The sequence below is a fragment of the Macadamia integrifolia genome, unplaced genomic scaffold, assembly GCF_013358625.1.
Source record: "Macadamia integrifolia cultivar HAES 741 unplaced genomic scaffold, SCU_Mint_v3 scaffold837, whole genome shotgun sequence".
NCBI lineage: Eukaryota > Viridiplantae > Streptophyta > Magnoliopsida > Proteales > Proteaceae > Macadamia > Macadamia integrifolia.
Window position 1 is genome coordinate 59,609 of NW_024870554.1, and position 24,237 is coordinate 83,845.

The following is a 24,237-nucleotide window of genomic DNA, read 5'->3' on the forward strand; positions in this document are numbered from 1 at the left end:
AAAAAAAAAAAAAAAAAAAAAAAAAAAAAAAAAAAAAAAAAAAAAAACTGCGCACTGTAAATCAAATACCATAGATGCTCATAGAGAATTTTAGAACAAGAGCACGCTACCTGAGGTCAAGAAGATTGTCCCAGTCAACATCTTCAACGCAAGAAGCATCCAAGTTATAAAGTCTGCAAGCAAGTATATATCAGATAGACAAGTATAACTGGCTCTAAAATTTTGGGGAGATCACAGAAAAAGAGTTAAAAGGAAGAGCCTGGATTCACAATATTTTCATGTAAGTAGCGATATAAAAATAAAAATGTGATAAAATTCATGCATAGGTTATAAATTTAAGGTAACAACTCCCCAAAACTAAGCCAAGTCTGTTCAAGTCTTAGAAAGTTGAAGCCTCCTCAATAAATTTTAATGAACAATAAAAAAAACTCATAATATTCCAAAGAAAGGTAAATATATGTTCAAAAACCTGATCTATGAAATCAAATGTCACAGAGGACATGACCATAAATTCCTTAAAACCACCCATAACTCAATCAGGTAACATCACAATGACAGTGCAGACGTGTTATAAATAAAAACAGTATTATAATATTGTATCATAACTTGTTTTAAACTTAAGTTGGGTGTAATAACCATAGGAATTGCAAATCTGTTTGATATGTTCTCAGAAAGTCCATACTAAACTAAAGGGAGATCATAAATGTGTAGAACATGGCCAGTTTTCTTATAAATTTAAGTCATCATCTGGGCTATCTACTGTTTCTATTTGGAGTAATTTTTGGAATGTCAAAACTTGTTGATTTAGCTGTATCAGGAATTTGAAAGCTAACTAGTTTAATTTTCAAACAAGACCCAGGCCTTGTGTGATTCCAATCTGTATCGAGAAAGTTATGGCCAAAATTACTAATAGGGTTTCAGTCTAAGTACTCATGGAGCTCCTAAATGGTATTGGGAGCCATAACAGAGTCTTGGTTTATATTTAAAGTCTCTTTTTTTCCTAGTCACAACAAAAGGAATAGATGAGAGTGATGCAGAGATGAAGATCTATTCTCATAGTTGATGTTGCTGCTTTAGTATTCCATACTTGGGTTTATTTTTAGTCCTTCAGTTATGTACAGAAACATGGTCCAATGGGTGGTCCCTCACCAGCGATTCTGAAATTATAGTTTTGCTGCTGCAACTTTCTTCTTGCTGTGAAGAATGTTCCTAGTGTGTGATTGAGGTGAAGGAATTGGTGTCTGATCCAACTGACATCTGATGAGGACATCAGCCCACAACCTGACCATGGCCCTAAAGTCTACCAACGGATGAGGCGCATATAGGACCCTATGATAGACCCCACATAAGATGCACAGCATCTTTTATTTTATTTATTTCAAAAATATGTTTGTTAGTATTTAAAGTTGTTAGTCTCTTACTTGGTATCCTTCTTATTTACTTTTCTTACTCCAGATTTCGTTTCCACTTCTTGTTTTCTCCAATCCTAATTTCTTTTATTTAATCATTGTACCTGTCTATAACCTTTCTCCCCATGGTTTATGTTACTCTAAAGCATCCCCCCCCACCCCCCATTCCACTGTTCTAGAAAACCCTGCTGAATTTATAAACCAACATTAATTCAAGATCTCTACAAGTTAATATATTAATGTTTCATCTTTTAAGTTGGTTAATTGATACATTAATATAACATTTCCAATTTTCAGAATCTTGAAAGTTCATGCATGTAATTTATCTTAAAGCTGCTTATTATCTAACTCCGCATTACCCAATCAAACTTCTTGTTTAGTTGAATGTATGCTGCCCTAGAATATCTTGTTCATTACTACTTGAAAAACCTCAGTTTTGATCTAAATGTATACCATGTATATGCTGCCACCAGTCCCCATTTAGGTCTTCTTTGGAGTTTACCTAGCCTATCATTGCCTGTCTTGGTCAGCCCTTGTAGGACCCCTACTTTCTAGGTAATCCGTAATCGCCTACATCAACGTCCTGTGGTGTGAAGCACAGATGTTCTCTTACTGTTATTGCCTCGCTACTGCTGCTGGAACTTCATTCTTATTCTTATTTGATCTCTCATTCATGCCATTATCAAGTAAGTACTATTCTTGAAGTTCTTCAATTAAAGTTCCAGATTCTAGAAGATTGGAGACAAGGTGTTATTTCAGATTAAGCAAATGAGCCATCCAGTCGATTTGAATTTTTGTCTATACCTTTATCAACCCTAATTGAGTTGATTCAAGTTGTGCTGACTCCTGTGGTTGGATCTCAAAATATCTTCATATTTTCAATTCTGCCCCTGCCCCTTGTTTAATACCTTGCCCAAGACCTAAATTGATTCTGGTTTTCACCTTCATAATCAGCTACTGTTCTGGGTTAATTAATACCTATAACAGTAACTTGATTCACTGTTAACAAACCCTAATTTCAAGACCCTAAATTACCGAAATAACCCTAGTCCTGCACTCACTAGGACTCGCCCATATTTGCTGTTTTACTTAGCCGATTGGACTGTAACTTTCAGCAGTCAACCTCCTTGGTCCCTACGCCACTCGACCTGCATCTCAGCCCTTCCCATCCATCATAATCTAATCTATTAATCATTCCTTATAACCTTTATCCTTTGTCTTAAAGATCTCGTCTATTGGCTACTGTTTTGAGTCTTTCAAATACAGTACTACACTAGAGAGACTACAAATATATGCTTTGAGAGCCTCACTGTTTTTGTTATCAAATGAAAGATTATTGGCTCCCAGCAAGAATTTCTTAGGTTCTTGGCTATGCTGAAGCATTTTCCAGTTACTTTCAGCTATCTGAATTGCTGGTATAGCTATCTCCTGTGGTTATGTTGCTTTCTTGTTCCTACACTTGCAACTTCTGTTCTAACAGTTCAGTTTCTCTAATGCTAAGATTAAGTTTGAGTTTGCAAGAGAAAGAGTGTAACAAAATCAATTTAATGGATTAGTGGAGCCAAAGCCTTACGCAATCAGCAGACGAAAATCATCAGCATCCTGCCATAAACCTTCTGCTACCATAGGTGATATTAACTGGCCATACCTGGAAAGTTAAAAGTATCAAGCATTTAGAGAGACATGACTTAGAGATTGCAATTATCAAAATCATGATATTTGCAGGCATTAAATGTCTTTGAGATTGTACTAAGAAACTCTAGAGACTGCAGTATGTTTACAACATTTAATAATAATACAACAAGAACTCAGCCTTATCCCAACTAAATGGGGACGCGCTACATGGATCCTTGCCCTCCAATCAGCTCTATTCGACATTATACTTGATACAAGGCCTAAGCTATGCAAGTCTTTGCTCACCACTTCTCCTAAGGTCATTTTAGGTTTATCCCTAGCTCTTTTAGATCCTTTGATCTGAATCAAATCACTCCTCAGTACTGGAGCATCCAAAGGCCTTTGTTGAATATGGTCATGCCACCATAAATGACTTTTCGTAGCTTATCGTGTATCGGAGCTACTCCCAAATCAGCTCTAATATGACCATTCCTTACTTTATGCTTACTAGTTTTACCATTCATCCATCTCAACATCCACATTTCTGCTACACTAAGTTTATCTGCATAATGCTTCTTAACTACCCACATCTTCCCTATTAAATTCAAGAGAAAATTCTACAAGACAGTAATACGACCAGCTATGACATATGGAGCAAAGTGTTGGGCAGTCAAGAAGAGTAATTTGAATAATTGGGTGTACCAAAGATGAGGATGTTGAGAGAGATGTGCGACAAGACCAGGAGAGACAGAGCAATGAATGATTGTATTAGAAACGAGTTAGGGGTTGCACCAATCCAAGACAAGCTCCGTGAGAGCTTATTGAGGTGGTATGACCATGTTCAATGAGACCCATGGATGCCCTAGTAAGAAAGAGTGACCAATTTCAATTACATGGAGCCAAAAGGAGAGGCAGGCCTAAAATGACTATTGACAAAGTCATAAGAAAAGATATGCAGATGGTAAGGCTCGATTCTAGTATGACAACGGATAGAGGTAAATGGAGTACAAGGACCCATGCAACCGACCCCTTGTAGGGGATGTTCCAGTGATGTTGCTTTGACTTCTTCTTTTACCCCCTTTTACTTCTTTTTGATACTTCTATTTATTCTTATGCTTACTATTACCTTAGATCATATCGGATCCATGTAGCTGACCCCATCAAGTTGGGATAAGGTTAGGTTATTGTTGTTTGCTTCTTAACTACCCAACATTCCGCACCATACATCATAGTCGGTAGAATGACTATCCTATAAATTTTTCTTCAAGTTTTAAAGGAATACATCAATCACAAGACACTCCAGATGCACCCCCCACTTCATCCATACTATTTTAATTCTTAATGAAACAACATCCTCTGTGTCACCTTCCTTATTTATGATTGAACCTAGATACCTAAAATAATCACTTTGTGGAACCTCCCTCTCATCAATTTTCACCACCTCATTATCCGTCCTAGTTACACACCATATATTTTGTCTTCGTTCTACTTATCTTAAAATCTTTTGATTCTAAGGTTGATCTCTAGAAATCCAACTTGGCGTGTTAATCCCTACTTTTGTCTCATCCATCAAAACAATATCATCAGCCAAAAGCATACACCAAGGAACCTCATCTTAAATTTCTCTAGCTAATTCATCCATGATAAGCACATACAAAAATAGGCTTAAAGTTGATCCTTAATGTAACCCAATTGTAATTGGGAATTCCCTACCTTGACCCCCCCAACACAATTCTTATACTAGTCAGCACACCATCATACATATCTTTAACTATGTTCACATATTTACTTGAACAATTCTTGTCTCTAGTGCTTGCAAAATTAACTCTGTATGGACTGTCACAAGCTTTTTCTTGATTAATTAAGACTATATGGAGATCCTTCTTACAATCTCTAAATCTTTCCATGAGTCTCCTAAGTACATAGCTTATGTCATGGATCTACCTGGCATAAAACCAAATTGATTATCCGTAATAGAAGTTTCTTTTCTCAAGTGGGTTCAATAACTCTCTCCTATAATTTCAAAGTATGACTCATTCGTTGTATGTCTCTATAGTTATTGCAGCTATGAATATCACCTTTATTTTTGTAAATCAAAACCACAATGCTTCTCCTCCATTCATCTGGCATTTTCTTTTTGCTCATAATCTTATTAAACAAATTGGTTAGCCACGATAAACCATAGATTCCTAAGCACTTCCGCACTTCTATTGTGACCTCAGCTAGGCCTTGTGCCTCCTCCTTAAAGCTTCTTTTACTTCAAACACCCTAATTTTTCCTATACAACAATTGGTGTCTTGAAGGGTAATGCAGACATCCAAAACACTATTACTTGAAGTGTCTCCATTTAATTGGCTGCATAAATAAACTTTCAATTTCTCCTTAATGTCCTCATCCTTTATTAATGCTTTACCATCTTCACTTTTCATACATCCAACATGGTCGAGATCTCTACTCTTCATTTCCCTCATTTTAGCTATCTTATAGATAGCTTTATTCCCTTCCATTGTAATAATCATAATACATAATCTAACTCAAACATATGGTATAAGAAAAAGATAATGTATCTACAACATTAATAATTCAAGATTTCCAGAAGTCCCCACTCTTAAGACAGTAGTAAAATATTATCACATGAGGTAAACATTTTTTTGCAGGTTAGAATATAAATGCTTTCCACTAATTGTATGTGTGTTTGTATATACACAGGGATATCAAAAAAAAAAACTGACGCATTCAAAATGCAGAAAAAAGACTCAAGAAAATGAGTATTGGAATGGGTTATACATATGTTGAGCTTATGGTCCATTGGATTTTCACAGTTATGGGCCTTTATTAAGGATAGTAAATAGGAAAACTGGCTCTGCTTTATTTTTAGCTATCCTATGGGTTTTTTTTTTTTTTATGAATTATTTTCCCTTCTAATGATTAGCTTCTATTTATGTTTTCTAACAGAAATAGGATGTTGAGTCTCTTCTTTGTTTCTATTTCCTTTTTAGAGTACTATATCACTTTTCCTTGTTGGTTTAAGTTTCTATTTGATGAGAAAGTCTGCGCCCCTGTGCCCATAGAGAGATGAATTTTATGAATAAAGTTATGGAAGTTTGTTCTGTTGAGCTGTGTGGATTCATTGGGCATGAAGATGATTCCTCTAAACCAGTGGATTCCTTAAAAGACTAGGGTGGATTGTCTAGACATTTTCTGGGTGGATTCTCAGTTATTCCAACTCTTTTTCCTCTCCTTAGTTTCAGCTTCGGATTTCTGTTTACAGTTAAAATCCAAAGCTGTTTAGCAAAGATAATGGGCCAAAATTTCTGTCATTATTGGTCTATTCCCTTTTGATTTGTACTATCAGAATTCCTTTTCCATTTAGGTTTACCTGGGGATATTCCAATCTGAGATTCATATACCGCTATCCTACTTAGGCTATTTGAGTGCATAGTCTGTCCAATTAAGGTTTAGGGTTAGGGTTACAATTTCATAATTTTCTGAACAATCAGTGCAACCAAACAGCTACAGCAGGATTTCTCAAAAGCTTCTCAAATATTTTCTTAGCACAACCAAAGTTAGAACATGAAAGAAAGCAGCCTAAAGTAACTTCTAATCACTAGGACTCCAGCTTACTAGGTCCCAAGTACATGGATCGGTCCAAAACCATTGACCAACTAATCTGAAATTAAAATGAACAAAAACCCTTCAAAGCATAAACTTAATTCTCAAATGAAATAACTTCTAAATCTGAGTCCCCACAACCGTTCTTGACTAGTCAAAGTTCTATAACAAAAAAGGCAAAAAAGAGAATAAGGGCCCCAAAACAATAAAAGAGCAACCTAGTCACAAGGCTCCTGCTACTGCAGGATCTGAGAGGGGCAATGTACCCTTACCCCCTGCTTCGTAGAAGAGGCTGTTTCCAAGTTTTGAACCTGTGACCAACATGTTGCAATAGTACAACTTAACTGTTGTGCCACAGGGTCACCCACAAGGGTCCCAAAACAATACAAGAGCTAAACAGTCAGTCTGTTGGCCGGGCACCACATGCAAAACCATCCCAGTTCCTTCAAATGTCTCAATCAGAAAATCTCTATTTTTACAAATTTAGGCCCACAAAATAATGTTTATCTTCAGAACTATCCCACAAACTGGCTCCATATGATTGTCAACCACTCTGTTGCTTTCTTGTAACTGGATCAACCAAGATAACTGCAGCTAGCATAAAGCACTATAGTTTCTTTCCCCTTGCTTAAAGATGCTGGCCCTTCAATTCCAACAAGATTCTTGCATCCCCCATTTCATACTGATTTATGTAGAGAGCTCCTCAAACTTCAAAAGTAACACTGAACGAGAAGGTGATTCACCCATACAACATCTCCCAAACAAAATAATCAGACATCAAGGAGGAAGCATCTACAGTCTAAAATACTCACCCCCACCCACCCCCCCCCCCCAAAAAAAAAAAAAAAAAAAAAATTGTTCAGAACCTGCAGGTCCTGCACCATGTCCACAATTGACTCTCAGTTTACCTCATGTTTTCACAGGCCCATTAGGTAGGTTTTTCAAAGCTTCTACAAGCAAAATCAATGTGATTTTAATGAAAGAAAATGAGGTTACAATTCAAGTGACACTTAAATCAGATTTTGCTGACCTTTCTTTCCATCAGACTCCTCTAAAAGAATTCTTATTCTGACACAAGGTCCCCAAAATTTTGGATGTACCATATTTGATATACACAAATCAATTTTCCACGACAATTATAAATATCAATATGTCAAATGCATGCATGTATGGAAGTTTAAATGTATATATATATATATACATATGCACATATTTACATATACACACTTGCACCTATTTGCACATATTTTAAAAAGCCAAATAAAATTTAACAACACCTATGTTTTATTCAGAGCAAAACTTACTACCAAGAACAAAATATATATTGAAAAATGCAATATCAAGGAGATAATGAAATAGAATGCACACCATTTTTGGCAGCAAGATGAATTGGTTCAAGTGGACAACTTCTCACTAATTGCTCCCCAACTAATACTATCCCGCAACTGCTCAAGGTCTCATAAAGCAATCATTTAGTAAATAAAAAATACTCCAGTACTCCAATCTAGCTTCAGTAAGAATTAAAGATGAACATAAACATAGAAAATAATGAACGTAACAGGGTCCTCCTAATTTTCTCATTTTTTTGTTGGGGGGTTGGAGCGGGGGGGATTAAATGAAGCAACAAGAATCGTTTACCATCCCATGCTTGGATTTCTTTTCCTCGAAGGCTTTCATGCAAAAATCCATGTTCACTAAATCAAATAAAGCCTGGTACTCCTCCTGGGACCAATGCCCTTTGTCATGAATTAGATAAGGGGCAAAAAAGAAAAGAGCACCAATTAGATAATAGCATTAAAAGAAACTTCATCTAGTAGGTGAGCCAAGTGTTAAGTTCTGCCAAGTAGAAAGACGTGTTGAGCACAATCCAAATCATAAAAGAACACAATTGTCTCAGAAATTAGCATCCAAAACAAACCAGACCAAACTGGAGAAAGTAACAATTACCAAGGCCAAGTGAGGCAGAACTTAAGACATATCAGAGGAGAAGATCCATGAAGAACCAGGCTTAACATGGCCTAGTGTTTGTACAGGCTTAACATGACCTGGGTCTGGTTATGTCTTGTTTTAAGTCAGTTCTGGTTCAATTATTGAACCAACGGTCCTATGGGTCAGTTGTCTTATCTTACAACAACAACAACCATAACCTTATCCCAACTTGATGGGATCGGCTACATGGATCTGATGTGGTCTAAGAGAATAGTAAGCATAAGAAAAAATAGAAGTACTAAAAAGAAGTAAAATGAGGTAAAAGAAGAAGTCAAAGCAGTAGTCAAAGCAGCATCATTGGAACATCGCCTACAAGGATAGACACTACATAATAGGAGTTGGACTCCAAATAGGACTAGACTAGAACTTCAACATGGAGTTAGGTAACTAACTAGTCATTCACTAATAGAGAAACCTAAACTGACCAAAAACTGAAATAGCAAAAGAGATAGACTCAAAACATGACTCTAACTAGGCTAATGAATTAAATCCCGTTTTCCTACTTTCTACCCATATTTTAGGTCCATTAAAGTGACCCATTACAAAGAAAACCCATAGGAACAAAGGCTCAACATATACATAACCCAACCCAAGGCTTATTTGCAATAAAATAAGCCCATTAAGTGACTTATCTACATCGATTCCCCCGATGTTAAGAAAAACTCGTCCACGAGTTTTGTAAAACGGGAGAATCAACATCAATTGATCAATATCCATCTTTTCCTGTATAAAGTCACCATCAAAATCATGATCGAATGCTATGAAATTCACGACATGAAGTTCATAGGTGAAGTAGTGACTCGGAAAAACAAAATCGATCGGGTCATTGAAGAGATCAACCGGTTTAAATTTTTTCACAAGTTGATCTTCAACTTCCAATGGTGTCATCTCATCTTCTACCACTGGTGATTCATCTTCTGGTTCGTCTACCTGTTGTTCAAAAGCTGAGATCACATAGTTGAAGGTAGAGTGTATACAATCACATGTGACCAATGTAAGTTCTTTGATGTCCTTGCAGTTTCGTTGCATCTCATCGAGCTTCTCTTACATCAATTGCATTTGTTGACGGATATCCAATAAAATATCTAGATCTATTGGTTAGCTTTGCTTTTTTTTTTTTTTTTTTTTTTTTTTTTTTGCGGAAAAGGGAAAGAGGAGGCGGTGGGGTCTTCTTATTGGGAATCGAAGGGAAGAGAAAAATGGAGGGATTAGGGCTGCTGTGGGAGGTGAAGAGGAGTTGTGTTCACTAGGGCAAGGGATCCTTCGGCTCTGATACCAAATTGATGGGGTAACCTTAGGGAGGAAAGGGAAAATCACATAAAGAGGGGGAAGGGAATCACACACAACCCTAAGGCTCTCAAACATTAACTCAATTCATCATTCTTCAAATCTTTCTAATTAGAGTACATTAGCTCCTCTATATAAAGAGGGCAAACTAGCAATCATAACCTAACTAGGAGTTAGACTTCAAGTAGGATTAGACACTATATAATAGGAATTGAACTCCAAATAGGACTAGACTAGAACTCCAACATGGAGTAGGTAACTAACTAGTCATTCACTAATAGGGAAACCTAAACTGACTAAAAACTGAAATAACAAAGAAGATAGACTCAAAACAAGATTCTAACTGAGCTAATGAATTAAATCCCATTTTCCTACTTTCTACCCATAATTTAGGCCCATTACAAAGAAAACCCATGGAAACAAAGGCCCAACACATACATAACTCAACCCAAGGCTTATTTGCAATAAAATAAGCCCATTAAGTGACTTATCTACATCACTTGTCCTCCACTTACCTCTATCCACGATCATACTAGAATCGAGCCCTGCCAACTGCACATCTTTTCTTACCACTTTGTCAATAGCCATTTTAGGTCTGCCTCTTCTTCTGGCTCCATGTAATTGAAACTGGTCACTCTTCCTTACTGGGGCATCCATGGATCTTATCTTACCTTAGTCTTTATTTTATTAGGACATATTTCCTGTTCAGAGTATGATTTGCTTGATGAGTCCCTTTATGAATCACTATTCCTTATTGGAATGTGATTGTCCTTAACTGATTACTATAAATAAAGCATAGGTTACAAGCTCCCCATGATTTTGACATTTTTTGCAAAAAATCATGTTCTGTGATGAATTAGAGTATTCTCCTGTGATGACTCAGGATGGTGAATCCGACTACAAGTGGTGAATCCAGTCTAATGTAAGACTAAATTGCCAAGGGGTAATCAGTTCCAGAAGGATCCATCATAAACTCCAACATGCAAATCAAGTTTAGTTTCAACCATAGTTTGAAATCTCGGCAAAATTTCGGAATTTCGGTGGTTTTTTTTTTTTTCCGAAACGAAATAAGGCCCGAAATAACATTTGTACAAAATTTTGGTCTCGTTTCGATATCTCGGTCATCTCAGTACATTCTGTGTTATAAATACCATATCTCGGTCGAAATTTCGGTATTTCGGTCGAAATTTTGACTCTGTCTTTCCTATCTCGGTGGTTTCGGTTCCATTTGCATATTTTGAAGGAAAAACACTCCAAGTCTCTAACAAGCCTCTAATTAGCCACATCATCACACATTTTAACTTCCATTGGATTCCTACAAGATCTACACATTCAAAGCTTAGGAAAGGTAAAGTTCTTTCTCCAAAACCAGGTAAAATTTTCACAATAGTTCGACGGTTGCTGCCAAATAAAGGTGTAATTCTAAAACAATGTCATGTCCTAATATTTTTGCATTTTTATGTTCTAAGCATGTTTATTAACCTTAAAATAAGTTATCCACCATGTTTTAGGTCAAAATATGGCCGTTTGACCACCCAAAAAAAAAAAAAAACCATTTCGGCCGAAATTTCGCTGAAACTAAATGAAACTGGTGTTTCTGAAACCACCGAAACGAAACGAGATTTCGAACCTTGGTTTCAAAAAAGAACTCAGATCTAGAAAATAGGGCTAAATATAGGAAATTGCAATTATTCACAAACCATAAGTCCGATGGAGCTGAATTTTGGATCGAATGAAAATCCTTTATGAGAGAACAAACCATAAAAAATTGAACAAATTCTGCTGGCTGGACTGAGACTTAGGCTGGTTTGGTGAATCTTCAAGAACTAGGGCTGAAAGCGTTGGATGATCCTCAAATTTGGATCAAGTGGTCCTCCTAAGGTCCTCAACCAACACTTAAAATCCTACAGCGATCAGCGATCAGAGATCTGACCTGGACGTTACGCACTCAAACATTCTTCCCAGGAAAACTCTGTAACTGAAAATCGATAGGCTGTGTCTTCTGATCAGCGATCTTATAGGGCTTCCATCTCACTTTAAATAATAGACAAAGATTAAAAAAAAAAAAAAATGAAGAAAGAAAGGAAGAAGGTGAAAATAAATGGTAGAAGAAAGGGGGTAGGGGAATGGCTCTCTCACCCACAGGCCACAGCAGTCCCAGCTGTTGACCATCCTATATCAGGAATAAGGAGCAACAATGGTTGTAAAATTCATTCTTTCATTAATTCTCAAATTGTTACAACAATCTTCTTATATAGGAGAGAGTACAACCTTACAAAATAGAAAGTAACTCAAAAGGAAACTAACTTGAAATTAGAAACTAATAGACTTTAGTAACTAAGGACTAACTTGCTCACTAAGAAAGAAATAAAATAGAAACTAACTAAACTAAACTAAATAGAAAACTAAAATAGAAGATATGGATCAAAGTTACTGTTTATGTGAACAGTCTTTTGTCATTTGTGAACAGTATTTTCTAACCCTTTCGATGAGACACCCAGGTTAACGCTTCTTCTTTGTTTGATTTCTTTCAAAGAGCATAGCAAGTTCCTGCACAATAGCTTGCAGCAGAACCAGATTCATTCCTGCGATACAGCTTTCCTATTCTAATCGGAAATTCTGGTAACTATCCAGAGGGCTGATCACTATTCTAACTTCATAAATATGAATTAGTCAGTACTTCATCTGTTTTCCAAATTCAAGATTACATCTTGCTAGCTGAATCTTACATTCCTAATCGGGAGTACTAGCAGTTTCTATTTTCAGTGGGAATTAAAGAATTGATCTTTTTGCACTGTTGTTTCAGATCTCATCAATATAGACAAATCTGAAAATGTAATGTTGCTCCATTGAGATCTAGTGGTTGTGGGTTCAAGTCGGGAAACAGCCTCTCTGCGAAGTGGGGGTAAGCTTCGTACATTGTGACCCTCCCCAGACCCTGCAGTGGTTGGAGCCTCATGCACTGGGTGGATTCTTTTTTTTGACAAATCTGAAACTGCTTGTGTTGAATCTGATATCTGATTCTTCAAAAGATCTGCTGTTTGGCTAGTTTTGAATTCTCCTAGTGACACTAGGAATTGTCCATGCAAGCAGATCCAACCCTTGGATCTTGCTAATATTTTCAGCATCTGTTCTAGGCTTATGAACCAGCACTCGAACAGGAGGATCTCATGATCTATGTCATGGGTTTAGAGTTATTAATTTTTACCTAAATAGTGGCTAAATCTAGAATTTTCCTACTCTGTTTCGATCTTGTTGTGCTGGTGACTGATCAGAGACATCAGTACCACATTACCAAGACAACCAGTGGCCCATCTTTGCCGGAAACTAATTTACTATGGAAGCTGAGATCTAGCAATTCCTTCACAGATTGCTTGACTAGGGAATGAGGTTGGGGAAAACTTGAATAGGGGAGGAGTTTGAGGAAGAATCATTGTACATTGAGCCAATGTAGTACATACCCATGGATTGAAAATTTGATATGTGCCACATCCCCCTGTTGGGGGCTTGTAAAGTTTTTTAGATTCCTTAGTGAAACCACTTGTTCTACCAAAAAATAAAATAAAATAAAATATATAAATAAATGCATTAGTTACTCAACCATTGATAGTAGGAGTTTATTGTCACGCCCCGTTCACATGGAATCGGACCGGTGATCGGGTTTCCTCCGGGTAACTCAAAACCACTAGGATAATCTGATACAGTAACCACAACACAGCAAGCCACAAGTAATCAATGGAATATAATAATGTAATACAGCAGAAGTCTTGTCATAAATGATTACCTATAATTTCCCCTATACTCTTGATACCCAAATCGTTATACATAAAGTATTTACATGTAGGCTCGTAGGCATGATATTTACACAAGAAATAGCAATTTAAATATCGAGAGCACAAAAAGGGAAATACACCAAAAGAATCAAAAGAGTACAGTAAATAGGATTTGTCACCGTTGCCCTGCAATACAACTCTCATACGGGCAGCCTTCACCATATTCGAATTCTTCGGGGACCCACTAATCCCCCACTGGGCCGGGTCCTCTACAAAGTATCCTGCAAAATCATCTAAAAAGGTGTGTACATGAGGGGTGAACTCACTAGCTCAGTAAATGGTAAGAAAGACACACACAAGCAAATGTATTTCAAATGAAACTATATGCATGAGATTCATTTTAATCCTAGTCCACTTAACCAAATCATTCTAGGTCATCGGTAACGTGATACTCACAACCACAGTGCACGTATGCCCCGGGTTTGAAACTCGTTCTCCTGTCGGAGAGGGCCCACCATGAGCACTCGGAAAAGTAAATCGTGGCCGAACCACAACATAAAAGTGATTGTGGCCGAATCACGGCAGAAATTAAAAGCAGTACAATTGACCCTCTGAATATATCACCAAGGTTTCCAACTGTCATAATGATCAGCCAGACGTACTTTTAACCACCACGGTAGTCTGCAACCGATGCTTCCCTCCAGTGATAACCCAACACGTAAACCCCTGTTGGGAAGGGTCGTAGCACAAAGGAATATGAAATCCTAACCATATGCTCCTACATAAGATAGGACAATTGCATAGTACTTCCGTGTCCCATTCCACGTTATACAAATGCATTTGTTTCCAAGCCGACTACAGTATCTAATTTAGAAATGCCACACATGTTCGGCAAACCGGCATCATAAACATCACATGATAAATCCATTCTCAAGATTTCAACATATAACAATGCATATAGAAATTAAGATATAACATGTTCAGTTCTAAATGCGTTATTCATTTATCAACCATATGCATGGGAATGGAAATCGAAATGTCAATATAGTTTATGAATGCAAAGGATGCCAAAAACACTCCAAAACTTAAAAATCAAAGTCCTCTCCCCACTTACCTATTCTTGTGGAAGAATCAGTACTCGCGGTACAGGTAAGATCAGGAGTGAGAAGATGAGTTCCTCGAAACCTAACACAGATAAAGGGTCTAGAAATGCGTCCAAATCGGGACTATAACCGACGTAGGATATAGACATGACACGTATAATAGCGTGAAGAAGGTTGTCGGTGAGTTTGAGTTCAATCGAAGCTCATTTGAGCTACAGGTGGGTAGGAGAACCCACCTGCGCAGTCTGCTTAGACCTGCGGGTCAGGAACCCATCGGTCTTACCCACCGGTAGAACCAGAGGTGCAGGAATGACTAGTAGGTCACACAAGCGGGTCAAGCACCCACCGGTCTTACCCACCGGTACAATCCAAGACGGAAGGTGTGACTGGTAGGTCACACCGGCGGGTCAGGCACCCGTCGGTTCTCTAGGATTTTGCTGATTTCCTTCTTTCTTCCATTCCAACTCTTGGAACCCCAATAGGGTGATTCCCACATCATTTCCCACACATTCTAAGTTTCATCTACTTGATTGTACCATAGATCTAAGACAACAACAAGATTTGGGGAAGAAATCATAACTTGACTTGGAAAAACCCCAAATCTTGGAATCCTCTTCCCAAACTCAAATGCCACTTCAATAATCACCAAATCTTTGTTTCCCTCCTCAAATACATCAAGGAAATCACACAATGGCTTCATTATCCTCTAGATCCAGACATATACGAAGAGGGTTTCATCAAAATTAAGGTTCATGGTGGTACTTACCTCAAAATGAAGATCTCAAGTCACCGGATACTATTCCGGCGATGGAAAGGTGAGGTGCGGCTCCGGAATCCAAGGAGTGAGCCTCTTTCCCTTCCTTCTCTCCTTCTTCCTCTTTTCTCCCTCTTCTTTACTCCTTTCACCCACTTTGCTAAAAACCATAAATGAGGGAGAGAGTTATAAAGGCTATTTATACCCTAGTGTTATAAATAACTTCTAAGGTCCGTTTGGTTTTGTTCATTTATGAACCGAATCGCATTATACCGTGTTTCCGGGCGAGGTAGCCGACATCATCGGGCACACAAGACCTTATTATGACGAGAAGGGTAGAAACACGTGCTCATCCAAGCCGGGCATGCTGGGGTCCATAAAATCCCAATAGGTGGGTCACACTGGTGGGTCTTGTACCTACCAGTGACACCCACCAGTTGGCCAAACAAGCCAACCTTGCTATATTTTGGAGGAAAAATGGAGTCATAACATGTACTTCACTCTCGCCACGTGTTGTGGATCAAGTTCCTATCATTAAAATACGATAATGTACATTTCCTACTCATACATGGCTTTGTGATATGTGTAAGGGCACGGCTTAGGCGTGCGGATCATCTCGGGCACCAGCTCAATCTTATCCGGCCACCCAGCATTCGACGTCACCCTTGCCGTCATGTACCATAAGGCATCGGCATCAACCCATTCCAATTCAGACACTGCAAGACCAAACCAACCGATCAATAAACCAGGTTTAAAAAGCAGGGCTCTATATCTACCCCCCCTCTTTAAAAATTTCATCCTCAAAATTGAAGTTACCTGGTAGTCCGAAAAGATGAGGATATTTAACCTGGATATCAGCTTCTTTCTCCCAGGATGCTTCCTCAAGTGAACAATTGGCCCATCGCACCTTTACAAAAGCAATAGATCGGTTGCGAAGAGTCTTTATCTACCGGTCTAAGATTTCAGCAGGTTATTCCTCATAAGTCATATCAACCTCTAAGTACTCTAGTTCCATGGTTAGCACGTGTGATGGATCATGCACATACCGTTTCAACATTGAAACATGAAATACATTGTGCACGTTGTTGAAAGATGGCGGAAGGGCCAGTATATATGCCATTGAGCCAACCGGTTTCAAGATCTCAAACAGGCCAACATATCTCGGACTCAACTTGCCCTTCCTGTGGAACCTGTGTAAGCCCTTGGTAGGAGAGATTTTCAAAAACACTTTCTCCACTTCTTGGAATTCAATATCTTTTCTGCGGTTGTCTGCATAACTCTTTTAGTGGGATTGGACCGCCTTGATTTTCTCGCGAATAACATCAACTTTATTGCAAGTCATCTGTATCATCTCTGGCCCAAGCATTCGCCATTCTCCTACATCATCCCAATATAAGGGAGTTCTGCACCTTCTGCCATACAATGCCTCATATGGAGCCATTCCGATCGTGGCTTGATAACTATTATTATACGTAAATTCCATAAGAGGTACGTTTTCTTCCCAACTGCCACTCATTTTCATTGCACATGCTCTGAGCATATCTTCTAATATTTGTATGGTCCGTTCAGATTGTCCATCAGTCTGTGGATGAAAGGCAGTGCTTAGATTCACCTATGTTCCCATAGCATACTGGAGGCTCTTCTAGAATTTAGATGTGAACCTTGGATCTCTGTCTGACACAGTACTCACTGGTACTCCATGTAAGCGAACAATATTTTCTATGTAAAGTTGTGCTAGCTTGTCCATGGAGTGGGTAGTCTTTATTGGAATGAAATGGGAAATTTTAGTAAATCTATCAACTATCACCCAAATTGCATCCATTCCCTTGGGTGAACGGGGTAGCCTGGTGACAAAGTCCATTGTAATCATGTCCCATTTCCACTCTGGTATTAGGAGTGGCTGAAGAGTGCCATATGGTCGGTGTCATTCTGCCTTGACCTTCTGACACGTAAGGCACTAACACTGTGCAACATATAGGGCTACTGTAATCTTCATCCCTAGCCACCAATAACTTGACTTAAGGTCTTTGTACATCTTGGTGCTTCCGGGGTGAAGCATGTACTCAAAACTATGTGTTTCCTTAATTATCTAGTCTTGAATCCCCATGTCATTGGGTACACACAATCTGCCCCGAAACAATAGTGCTCTGTTGTCGGCTATTGTGAAGTCAGGATCATCCATCCTTTGATCTTGAATTTTAACTTTGATTTTCTGCAACTCAAGATCCATGGGTTATTTCATGATTATTTCATACCTGATGGATGGTTGCACCTGTAGGGATGCTAGAAATAGGGTTAACTGCTATTGATCAAGCTTTAAGGTAGATCCCTCATTCAAAATGGTCTCATCCATTAACATGGCTTCTTGCTTAAGCCGTGGGCTGGTGGCCAAATAAGCAAGTGATACAGTTTGGGCTTTCTGGCTCAATACATTAGCCACTAAATTAGCCTTACCAGGATGGTACTGTATATCACAGTCATAATCTTTCATGAGTTCTAGCCATCTTCTCTGTCTCATGTTCAGATCTCTCTAGGTGAATAAGTACTTGAGACTTTTGTGATCACTGAATATCTCGCACTTTTCCCCATACAAGTAATGGCACCAAATCTTCAGGGCAAAGATGACTACTGCCAATTCTAAATCATGAGTGGGATAATTCTTCTCATATTCCTTTAACTGTCTAGATGCATAGGCCACTACCTTGTCGTGTTGCATAAGAACACAACCTAACCCAATTCTGGAGGCATTCGTGTAGACTGTCATCCCACCAGTACCTTCTGGTAGTGTCAGTACTGGGGCTAACACCAATCGTTTCTTTAGTTCTTGAAAACTATCCTCACACTCCTTTAACCATTCAAATTTTGCCCCTTTTCTGGTCAACTTGGTCACTGGGGGGGCGATTCGGGAAAAATTCTTAATGAACCGCTGATAGTAGCCTACTAATCCCAAGAAACTTCTGACTTCGGTGGCATTCTTGGGAGCTTCCCATTCTACGACTACTTTTACCTTCCCCGGATCAACTTCGATCTCATTCTCAGACACTATGTGCCCTAGGAATCCAACTTGTTTCAACCAAAATTCACACTTGCTGAATTTTGCATATAACTGCTGTTCTCTCAATCTTTGAAGTACCATTTGCAAGTGTTGTGCATGCTCTTCTTCTGTTTTCAAGAATATCAAGATGTCATCGATGAAAACGATAACCCATTTATCAAGAACATCATAAAATACTCGATTCATCAAATCCATAAAGGTTGTTGGTGCATTGGTTAGCCCAAAGGACAACACTAGGAATTCATATTTCCCATATCGGGTCCTAAAAGCCGTCTTGGGTATATCATTGCTCAGTATCTTGAGCTGGTAATAACCGGACCTAAGATCAATCTTGGAGAACACTTTAGCACCTTGCAACTGATAAAAAAGATCATCTATGCGTGGCAACGGATATCGGTTCTTGATGGTCAACTTGTTCAATTCCCGGTAATCGATGCACATACGCAAACTCCCATCCTTCTTGACAAAAAGAACTAGGGCACCCCAAGGAGAAACACTTAGGCGTATGAACCCTTTCTCTAGTAAGTCCTACAATTGAGTCTATAACTCCTTTAATTAAAGTGGTGCCATTCTGTATGGAGCTTTAAACACTGGTGCTGCTCCGGGAACCAAATCAATGGCAAATTCTAATTACCTGTCAGGAAAAAGCTAGGTTAGATCATTTGGAAAGACATCGGGGAATTCCCTAACTACATTTAATTCTTCTAATGGTGTGACTTTTGCTCCTACATCTTGTACTGAAGCTAGGTAGCCCAGACATCCATCTTCTAATAACCTTACCGCCTATAATGCAGAGATAACAATCTTTCTAGGTCGTTTTATCTTATCCGTTTGATACACAAGCTCTTCACCATCATCACTCACCACTTTAATTTGATTCTCAACACACATGGAACACGGCCCGTACACTTCATTCAACGGTGTTACCTTACCCGTAAGTGTGCTAACAATCAATTTACTTTCTAAAGCCCTGGGTGTCACATCAATCTTACTAGCAAATCTTTTAGATACAAAGGAATGTGATGCACCAGAGTCAAATAATATATAAGTTGGCATTCCTGAGATAGATAGGGTACCTGCTACAACATCGGGAATTGCCTCCACTTCTTCAGCTAACAAAGCATACATTCTTCCTTGAGGTGGACCACCTTGAGTCAAGGCGGGTCTATGAATAAGATGCTGGTTCTGCACCACAGCTGGCTTGTATGGGCAATCCTTTGCAAATTTCCCAAGTGAATGGCAAGCATAGCACCTGTTTTGAGAGGCCAGCATTGGTATTGATGCTCTCTGTATCTGGCTCTGTGTAATAGGAGGTCGAGGTGGCCGTGGAGCCGTAGGCACCGTGCTAGTGTTCGAGCGAAAAGAGGTAGTACCCGGTCTACTGGCTGGTCGGGACATGTAACCCGATGACCTATAGGGCTGCTAATATGATGGGCCATAATTATATGGCCCACGGAAACTCTTGTTCGGGTTGCTTGAATCTACATATGGATTGGATCTCTTCCAAAGTCTAGGTGTAGTGGAAGACTCTCCCTTCTGCTTGTCTTCTATAGTCATGGCCTTCTGGACAATCTGAGCAAAATCAGTCAAGTCCATAGCCCCCAAAATTATGCTAATAGATACTTTTAGCCCCTTTAGAAATTTCTTTGCCTTTTCCTCGGTTTTTTTTATGTGTGGAGGGGCAAAGTAAAACAATTCCTCAAACTGCTGTTGATACTCAAGGACAGACTTATTTCCCTGAGTCAAAGCTGAGAATTCAGTCCCCTTTTGATCTCTAAGCTTGAGGGGTAATAATTCGATAGGAACAATTCCTTAAACTGTTCCCATGTTGGTTCCAGATGGATTGCCAACAAGATATGCTTAGAAGCCTTCCATCATGAATTAGCTTCATTTCTTAACTATAACCCAACACAGATGAGCTTTTGAGGTTCTGTACATTCTACCACCTCAAATATCATTTTCATTTCTTAGATCCACCGATCCGGCTCTAGAGGATAACTACCCGCCTTGGTGAAGATAGGTGGCAAGTGTCTCTTAAATGATTTCACCAGCCTTGCAGTAGTGGCTGCTGGTGGATAGTATGGAGGATAAGCTGGGTAATACTGGTATGGGGGTGGCACCATATATAGAGGAGTGCCATGAGGAGGGAACCGTGGAGTAACCCCAGGTGGAGTACCTCCTGGTTGGTCCTGTGGTGGTACTGTAGGTAGTACACTTCCTTGCGTCTCAATAGGTGGTGCCCAAGGAGAAACACCCCCCGACTAAACTCCAACACCGGGTACAACAGGAGGATCTTATGGGAAGGGTACCGCATGAGGATGCTGATCCATATGTATAGGATGTAATTGCTGTTGCACAACATTCATGAAAATCTGCTGTTGTTGGAGTAATTATTGTTGGAATGCTTGTTGCGACTGTTGAATAAGAGCCGCAACATCAGTAGGAGTAACAAGAGGAGGAGGATCCGAAACCTCAAGTGTAGGTGAATCCTCAACTCTATCTTCCTGTCTAAGACTCCCCCGTGGTCGAGGTTCCTGTGGGTTAAGTGGTCATCCGATAGGATGGGAACCACGTGGGGCCCCTCTTGCATTACTGCCGGATCTAGTACATACCATGATGTTTCGTGCCTGGATTGCATCAAGATTTGGTACATTTAAGTGCCACATTTATTTTATGTAAGCACAAGAGCAAATCACATCATGCCTCCCATTACACAATCTTAGTGCATTTGATCATCATAGTAGGCATACCGCACATTGCATTCCATATGGTATCAAACTCACTTCACATAGGTATGCATGAAAATTAATTGCACATCATCTCATAATTTTCATAAAAATAGGGTTTACAAAGTCAAAAAAAAATCAAATCCCCAAAAATTCAGGGATTTTCAGCCCAAAAACCCACACTGGTGGGTGGGTCATTTTTATGACCCGCCGGTGGCGACTTGTCGGTCTTATCGCGGATTCTGTTTTAAGGGCAGAAAAACCCTTATTTTTAAAACTTTTCATTTCCCCCTTCTTCTTCTCTTCTCCAAATCGCCCAAGGTATCCCAGAGAAGGTTTAAGGAGGCCTTTACAAGCCCTACTCACTTGGATTCAAAGCCTCTACACTTCATCCTCAATATCAAGTAAGTTGGTTTTCCCTTTTTCCTTTAAGATTTCAAATGTTTCTGTTCCATGCTCTTGAGAATATGTTCTTTGATAATCCTCCAAATAAAGAGAATGTGGTTGGTTGTATGCTGTTTGCTCCATAGTTTCCATCTTTAATCATCACATTTACCCTTTCTATGAGTTCACACCCTATTTTTCTCAGATCTCTGCTGTTTTAGGGTTTTCCCCTTTTCTTTTCTTTTCCTAGTACAAAATATGATTCAATGAGTCTATCCATCCACAATTGAATGCACATTAGTGGTGGAAATGCGACATTGTACATATACATCATTTTTCTCACCTCGGCATGAAGTTTCCCCATTTTCTAGGTTTATGTTCTTGGCAAATTTGGGGCTTTCACTTGTTTGACCTCAATATGCCAATTACCCACATTTTTCATGAAATTAAACCTTTCCTCATAAGTTATTGCCAACAATTTTCCTCAATGCATTTGATATGCTAGGTTGATGTTACTCTTTATGAAATTTCCCATTTACTCTTCTTTTTGAAAAATTTGTCAATTTCTTTAAATGATAGGCAACCTTAGTATTTACATGTATCCATGCCTTAAATAATGTCTTTATTTCTTGTCTTGTATTGGTGTATTACTTTAAATATTGAAGTTCTATAATGTTGATTTATCCACATATGGTTCTTGCCAATTTCCATTCACATGTAGCTCCATTTCAATCATTGGCATTGTATTCGTTGGGTTCTTCTCCCTCGTCTGTTATGCGACATGCATTGCTCATTCTATGTTGCTTAATATATAGAGTGTATCAATTTCACTAATCATTTCCTTAAGAGTATATTGCCTTGTTTCCTACTTTCCTCTTTTGTTTTACAATTTCCTCTTGGCACTTTATCAGTTCTCTTACATCTCTTTTCCCATCTTTTGCAGGATGTCTTCCCGCAAAGGCAAAGGGGCAGCTTCCTCTTCTAGAAGCAGGCAAAGCTTCTAGCAGGAAGAAGAGGGGTTCCGCTTCCAGCTCCTCTGCTTCCCGGGCTTGACCCACTAGGGACCTATCCGAGGAGTTCGAGGACTATGACGACCATGTATTTCGCAGTGTTAAGGTTGCACGCTCTTAGGTCGAATTCACCAAGAGATCTGTATTAATGGAGAAATCTGTTGTGGCAGAGGATTTTGTTCGAATTCGGCTACTCGAGCGATTCACAGCCCTTGGTTGGGAATCCATGTTATCCTTCGACCGTCGGGGCTACCCCAACCTTGTGAGGCTGTTCTATTGCAACTTGGAGGTGGTCTACGACAATCGGATGTACACCTTCACCAGCCGGGTAAAGGGTCGAAACATCAAGCTTCCTATTGATTTGTTGGCAGAGATCCTGGGCATCTCATTGGAGGGTACGTGGTATTATTGCCCTCTGAGGGGTAGGGCCTTGGGTCCCCATATGAGCGAGAATTTCCAGAAGCACGTCTACCAGACCATCTGTGGTAGCAAGGTCCGACCAGAGTCCGAGACTTCCTATCATGCCGAGGTTTGAGTTTTCAGCCGCCTGGCTCAGTTCAACCTGCTTCCTCGTGCTGGGCACCAGAACCAGGCGAACTTCATGGCTGCTTAAGTGGTCTACTGCCTCTACACTGCATTAGATGGTCCTCCGCGCTTGTGCCTTCCATATGTGATCATGAAGACGATGGAGTACCACGCAGCCCATCCTGTAAATGGTAACTACCCCTACTCTCGGTCACTTACTAAGATTTTTGAATACTTTCACGTTGACTTGAGGGTGAAGTGGGTAGTGCCCCCTCGGACCGATTTACCTGGTGCATCTTACACAAGATAGAGTTATTCCATCTGATGGAGCCAGTGGTGGGGGAGGTAGCCCAGGAGGAGGGAGGTGACGATGAGGAGGATGATGAGGACTATAACCCCAAAGAGGAGGAGGATATAGAGATGGATGTGGAGATGGAGGATGAGGTCCCCCTCATAGCAGTTCCACCATCTCCAGGTAGAGGGTTTGATTTCCAGGGTATGATGGCCAGTTTGAAGGCACTTCAGGAGGGTCAGGAAAAGCTCCTGGCAGGGCAGGCAGCTATGAAGGAAACTCAGGCGAGCATGATTATAGACATCGATGACGTAGACTATGCCTTGGACTTAGCCTCTAGGGACATGGTGAGGATTCTCAAACATCTACAGGACGGCGTGGACTTGGTGAACCATCGATTCGACTACTATGATTGCCGCTTGGGTATTAACTCAAGAGAGCAGGTGAAGGAGGTCATCGACTTGGATCACATTGATGATGAGGACTAGTGATACTATTGTTGTTTTTCTTTCTTTTATTTTCTATCATATTGGTTGTAATTTTGGGGACTCTGTTGTTTTTCATTTTCTTTTTCTATTCTCTTTTCTTGTCTAAAATTATTGGAACAGTTCTCTAGTGTGCAGAGAAATTTCTGGATATGTTTATGTTGTGAATTCTTTTCTTATATATATGGAAAATTTTTATGTGTTTATGTAATCTTGTTC

General features: G+C 39.3%; 1 protein-coding gene across 7 annotated transcripts in view; it reads right to left on the reverse strand.

Annotated features, from left to right (window-relative positions):
• The window catches only part of LOC122070156, a 30,875-nt gene that overhangs the window by 1,599 nt on the left and 5,039 nt on the right, over positions 1 to 24,237 (reverse strand). Inside the window, exons 3-7 of one of the 7 annotated variants that reach the window (XR_006137680.1) lie at positions 13,845 to 13,977; positions 8,274 to 8,371; positions 8,004 to 8,080; positions 2,983 to 3,057; positions 111 to 173 (exon numbers count right to left, since the gene is read on the reverse strand). Coding sequence is in view for 5 of the 7 variants with exons in the window: in XM_042634273.1 (XP_042490207.1) it covers positions 111 to 173; positions 2,983 to 3,057; positions 8,274 to 8,281 (146 nt within the window). In the remaining 2 variants the exon portion in view is untranslated. Of the gene's footprint in view, positions 1 to 110; positions 174 to 2,982; positions 3,058 to 8,003; positions 8,247 to 8,273; positions 9,065 to 13,844; positions 13,978 to 24,237 lie in introns of those variants that run through there. The other 6 variants (XR_006137679.1, XM_042634273.1, XM_042634271.1 and 3 more) reach the window with 6 other exon arrangements.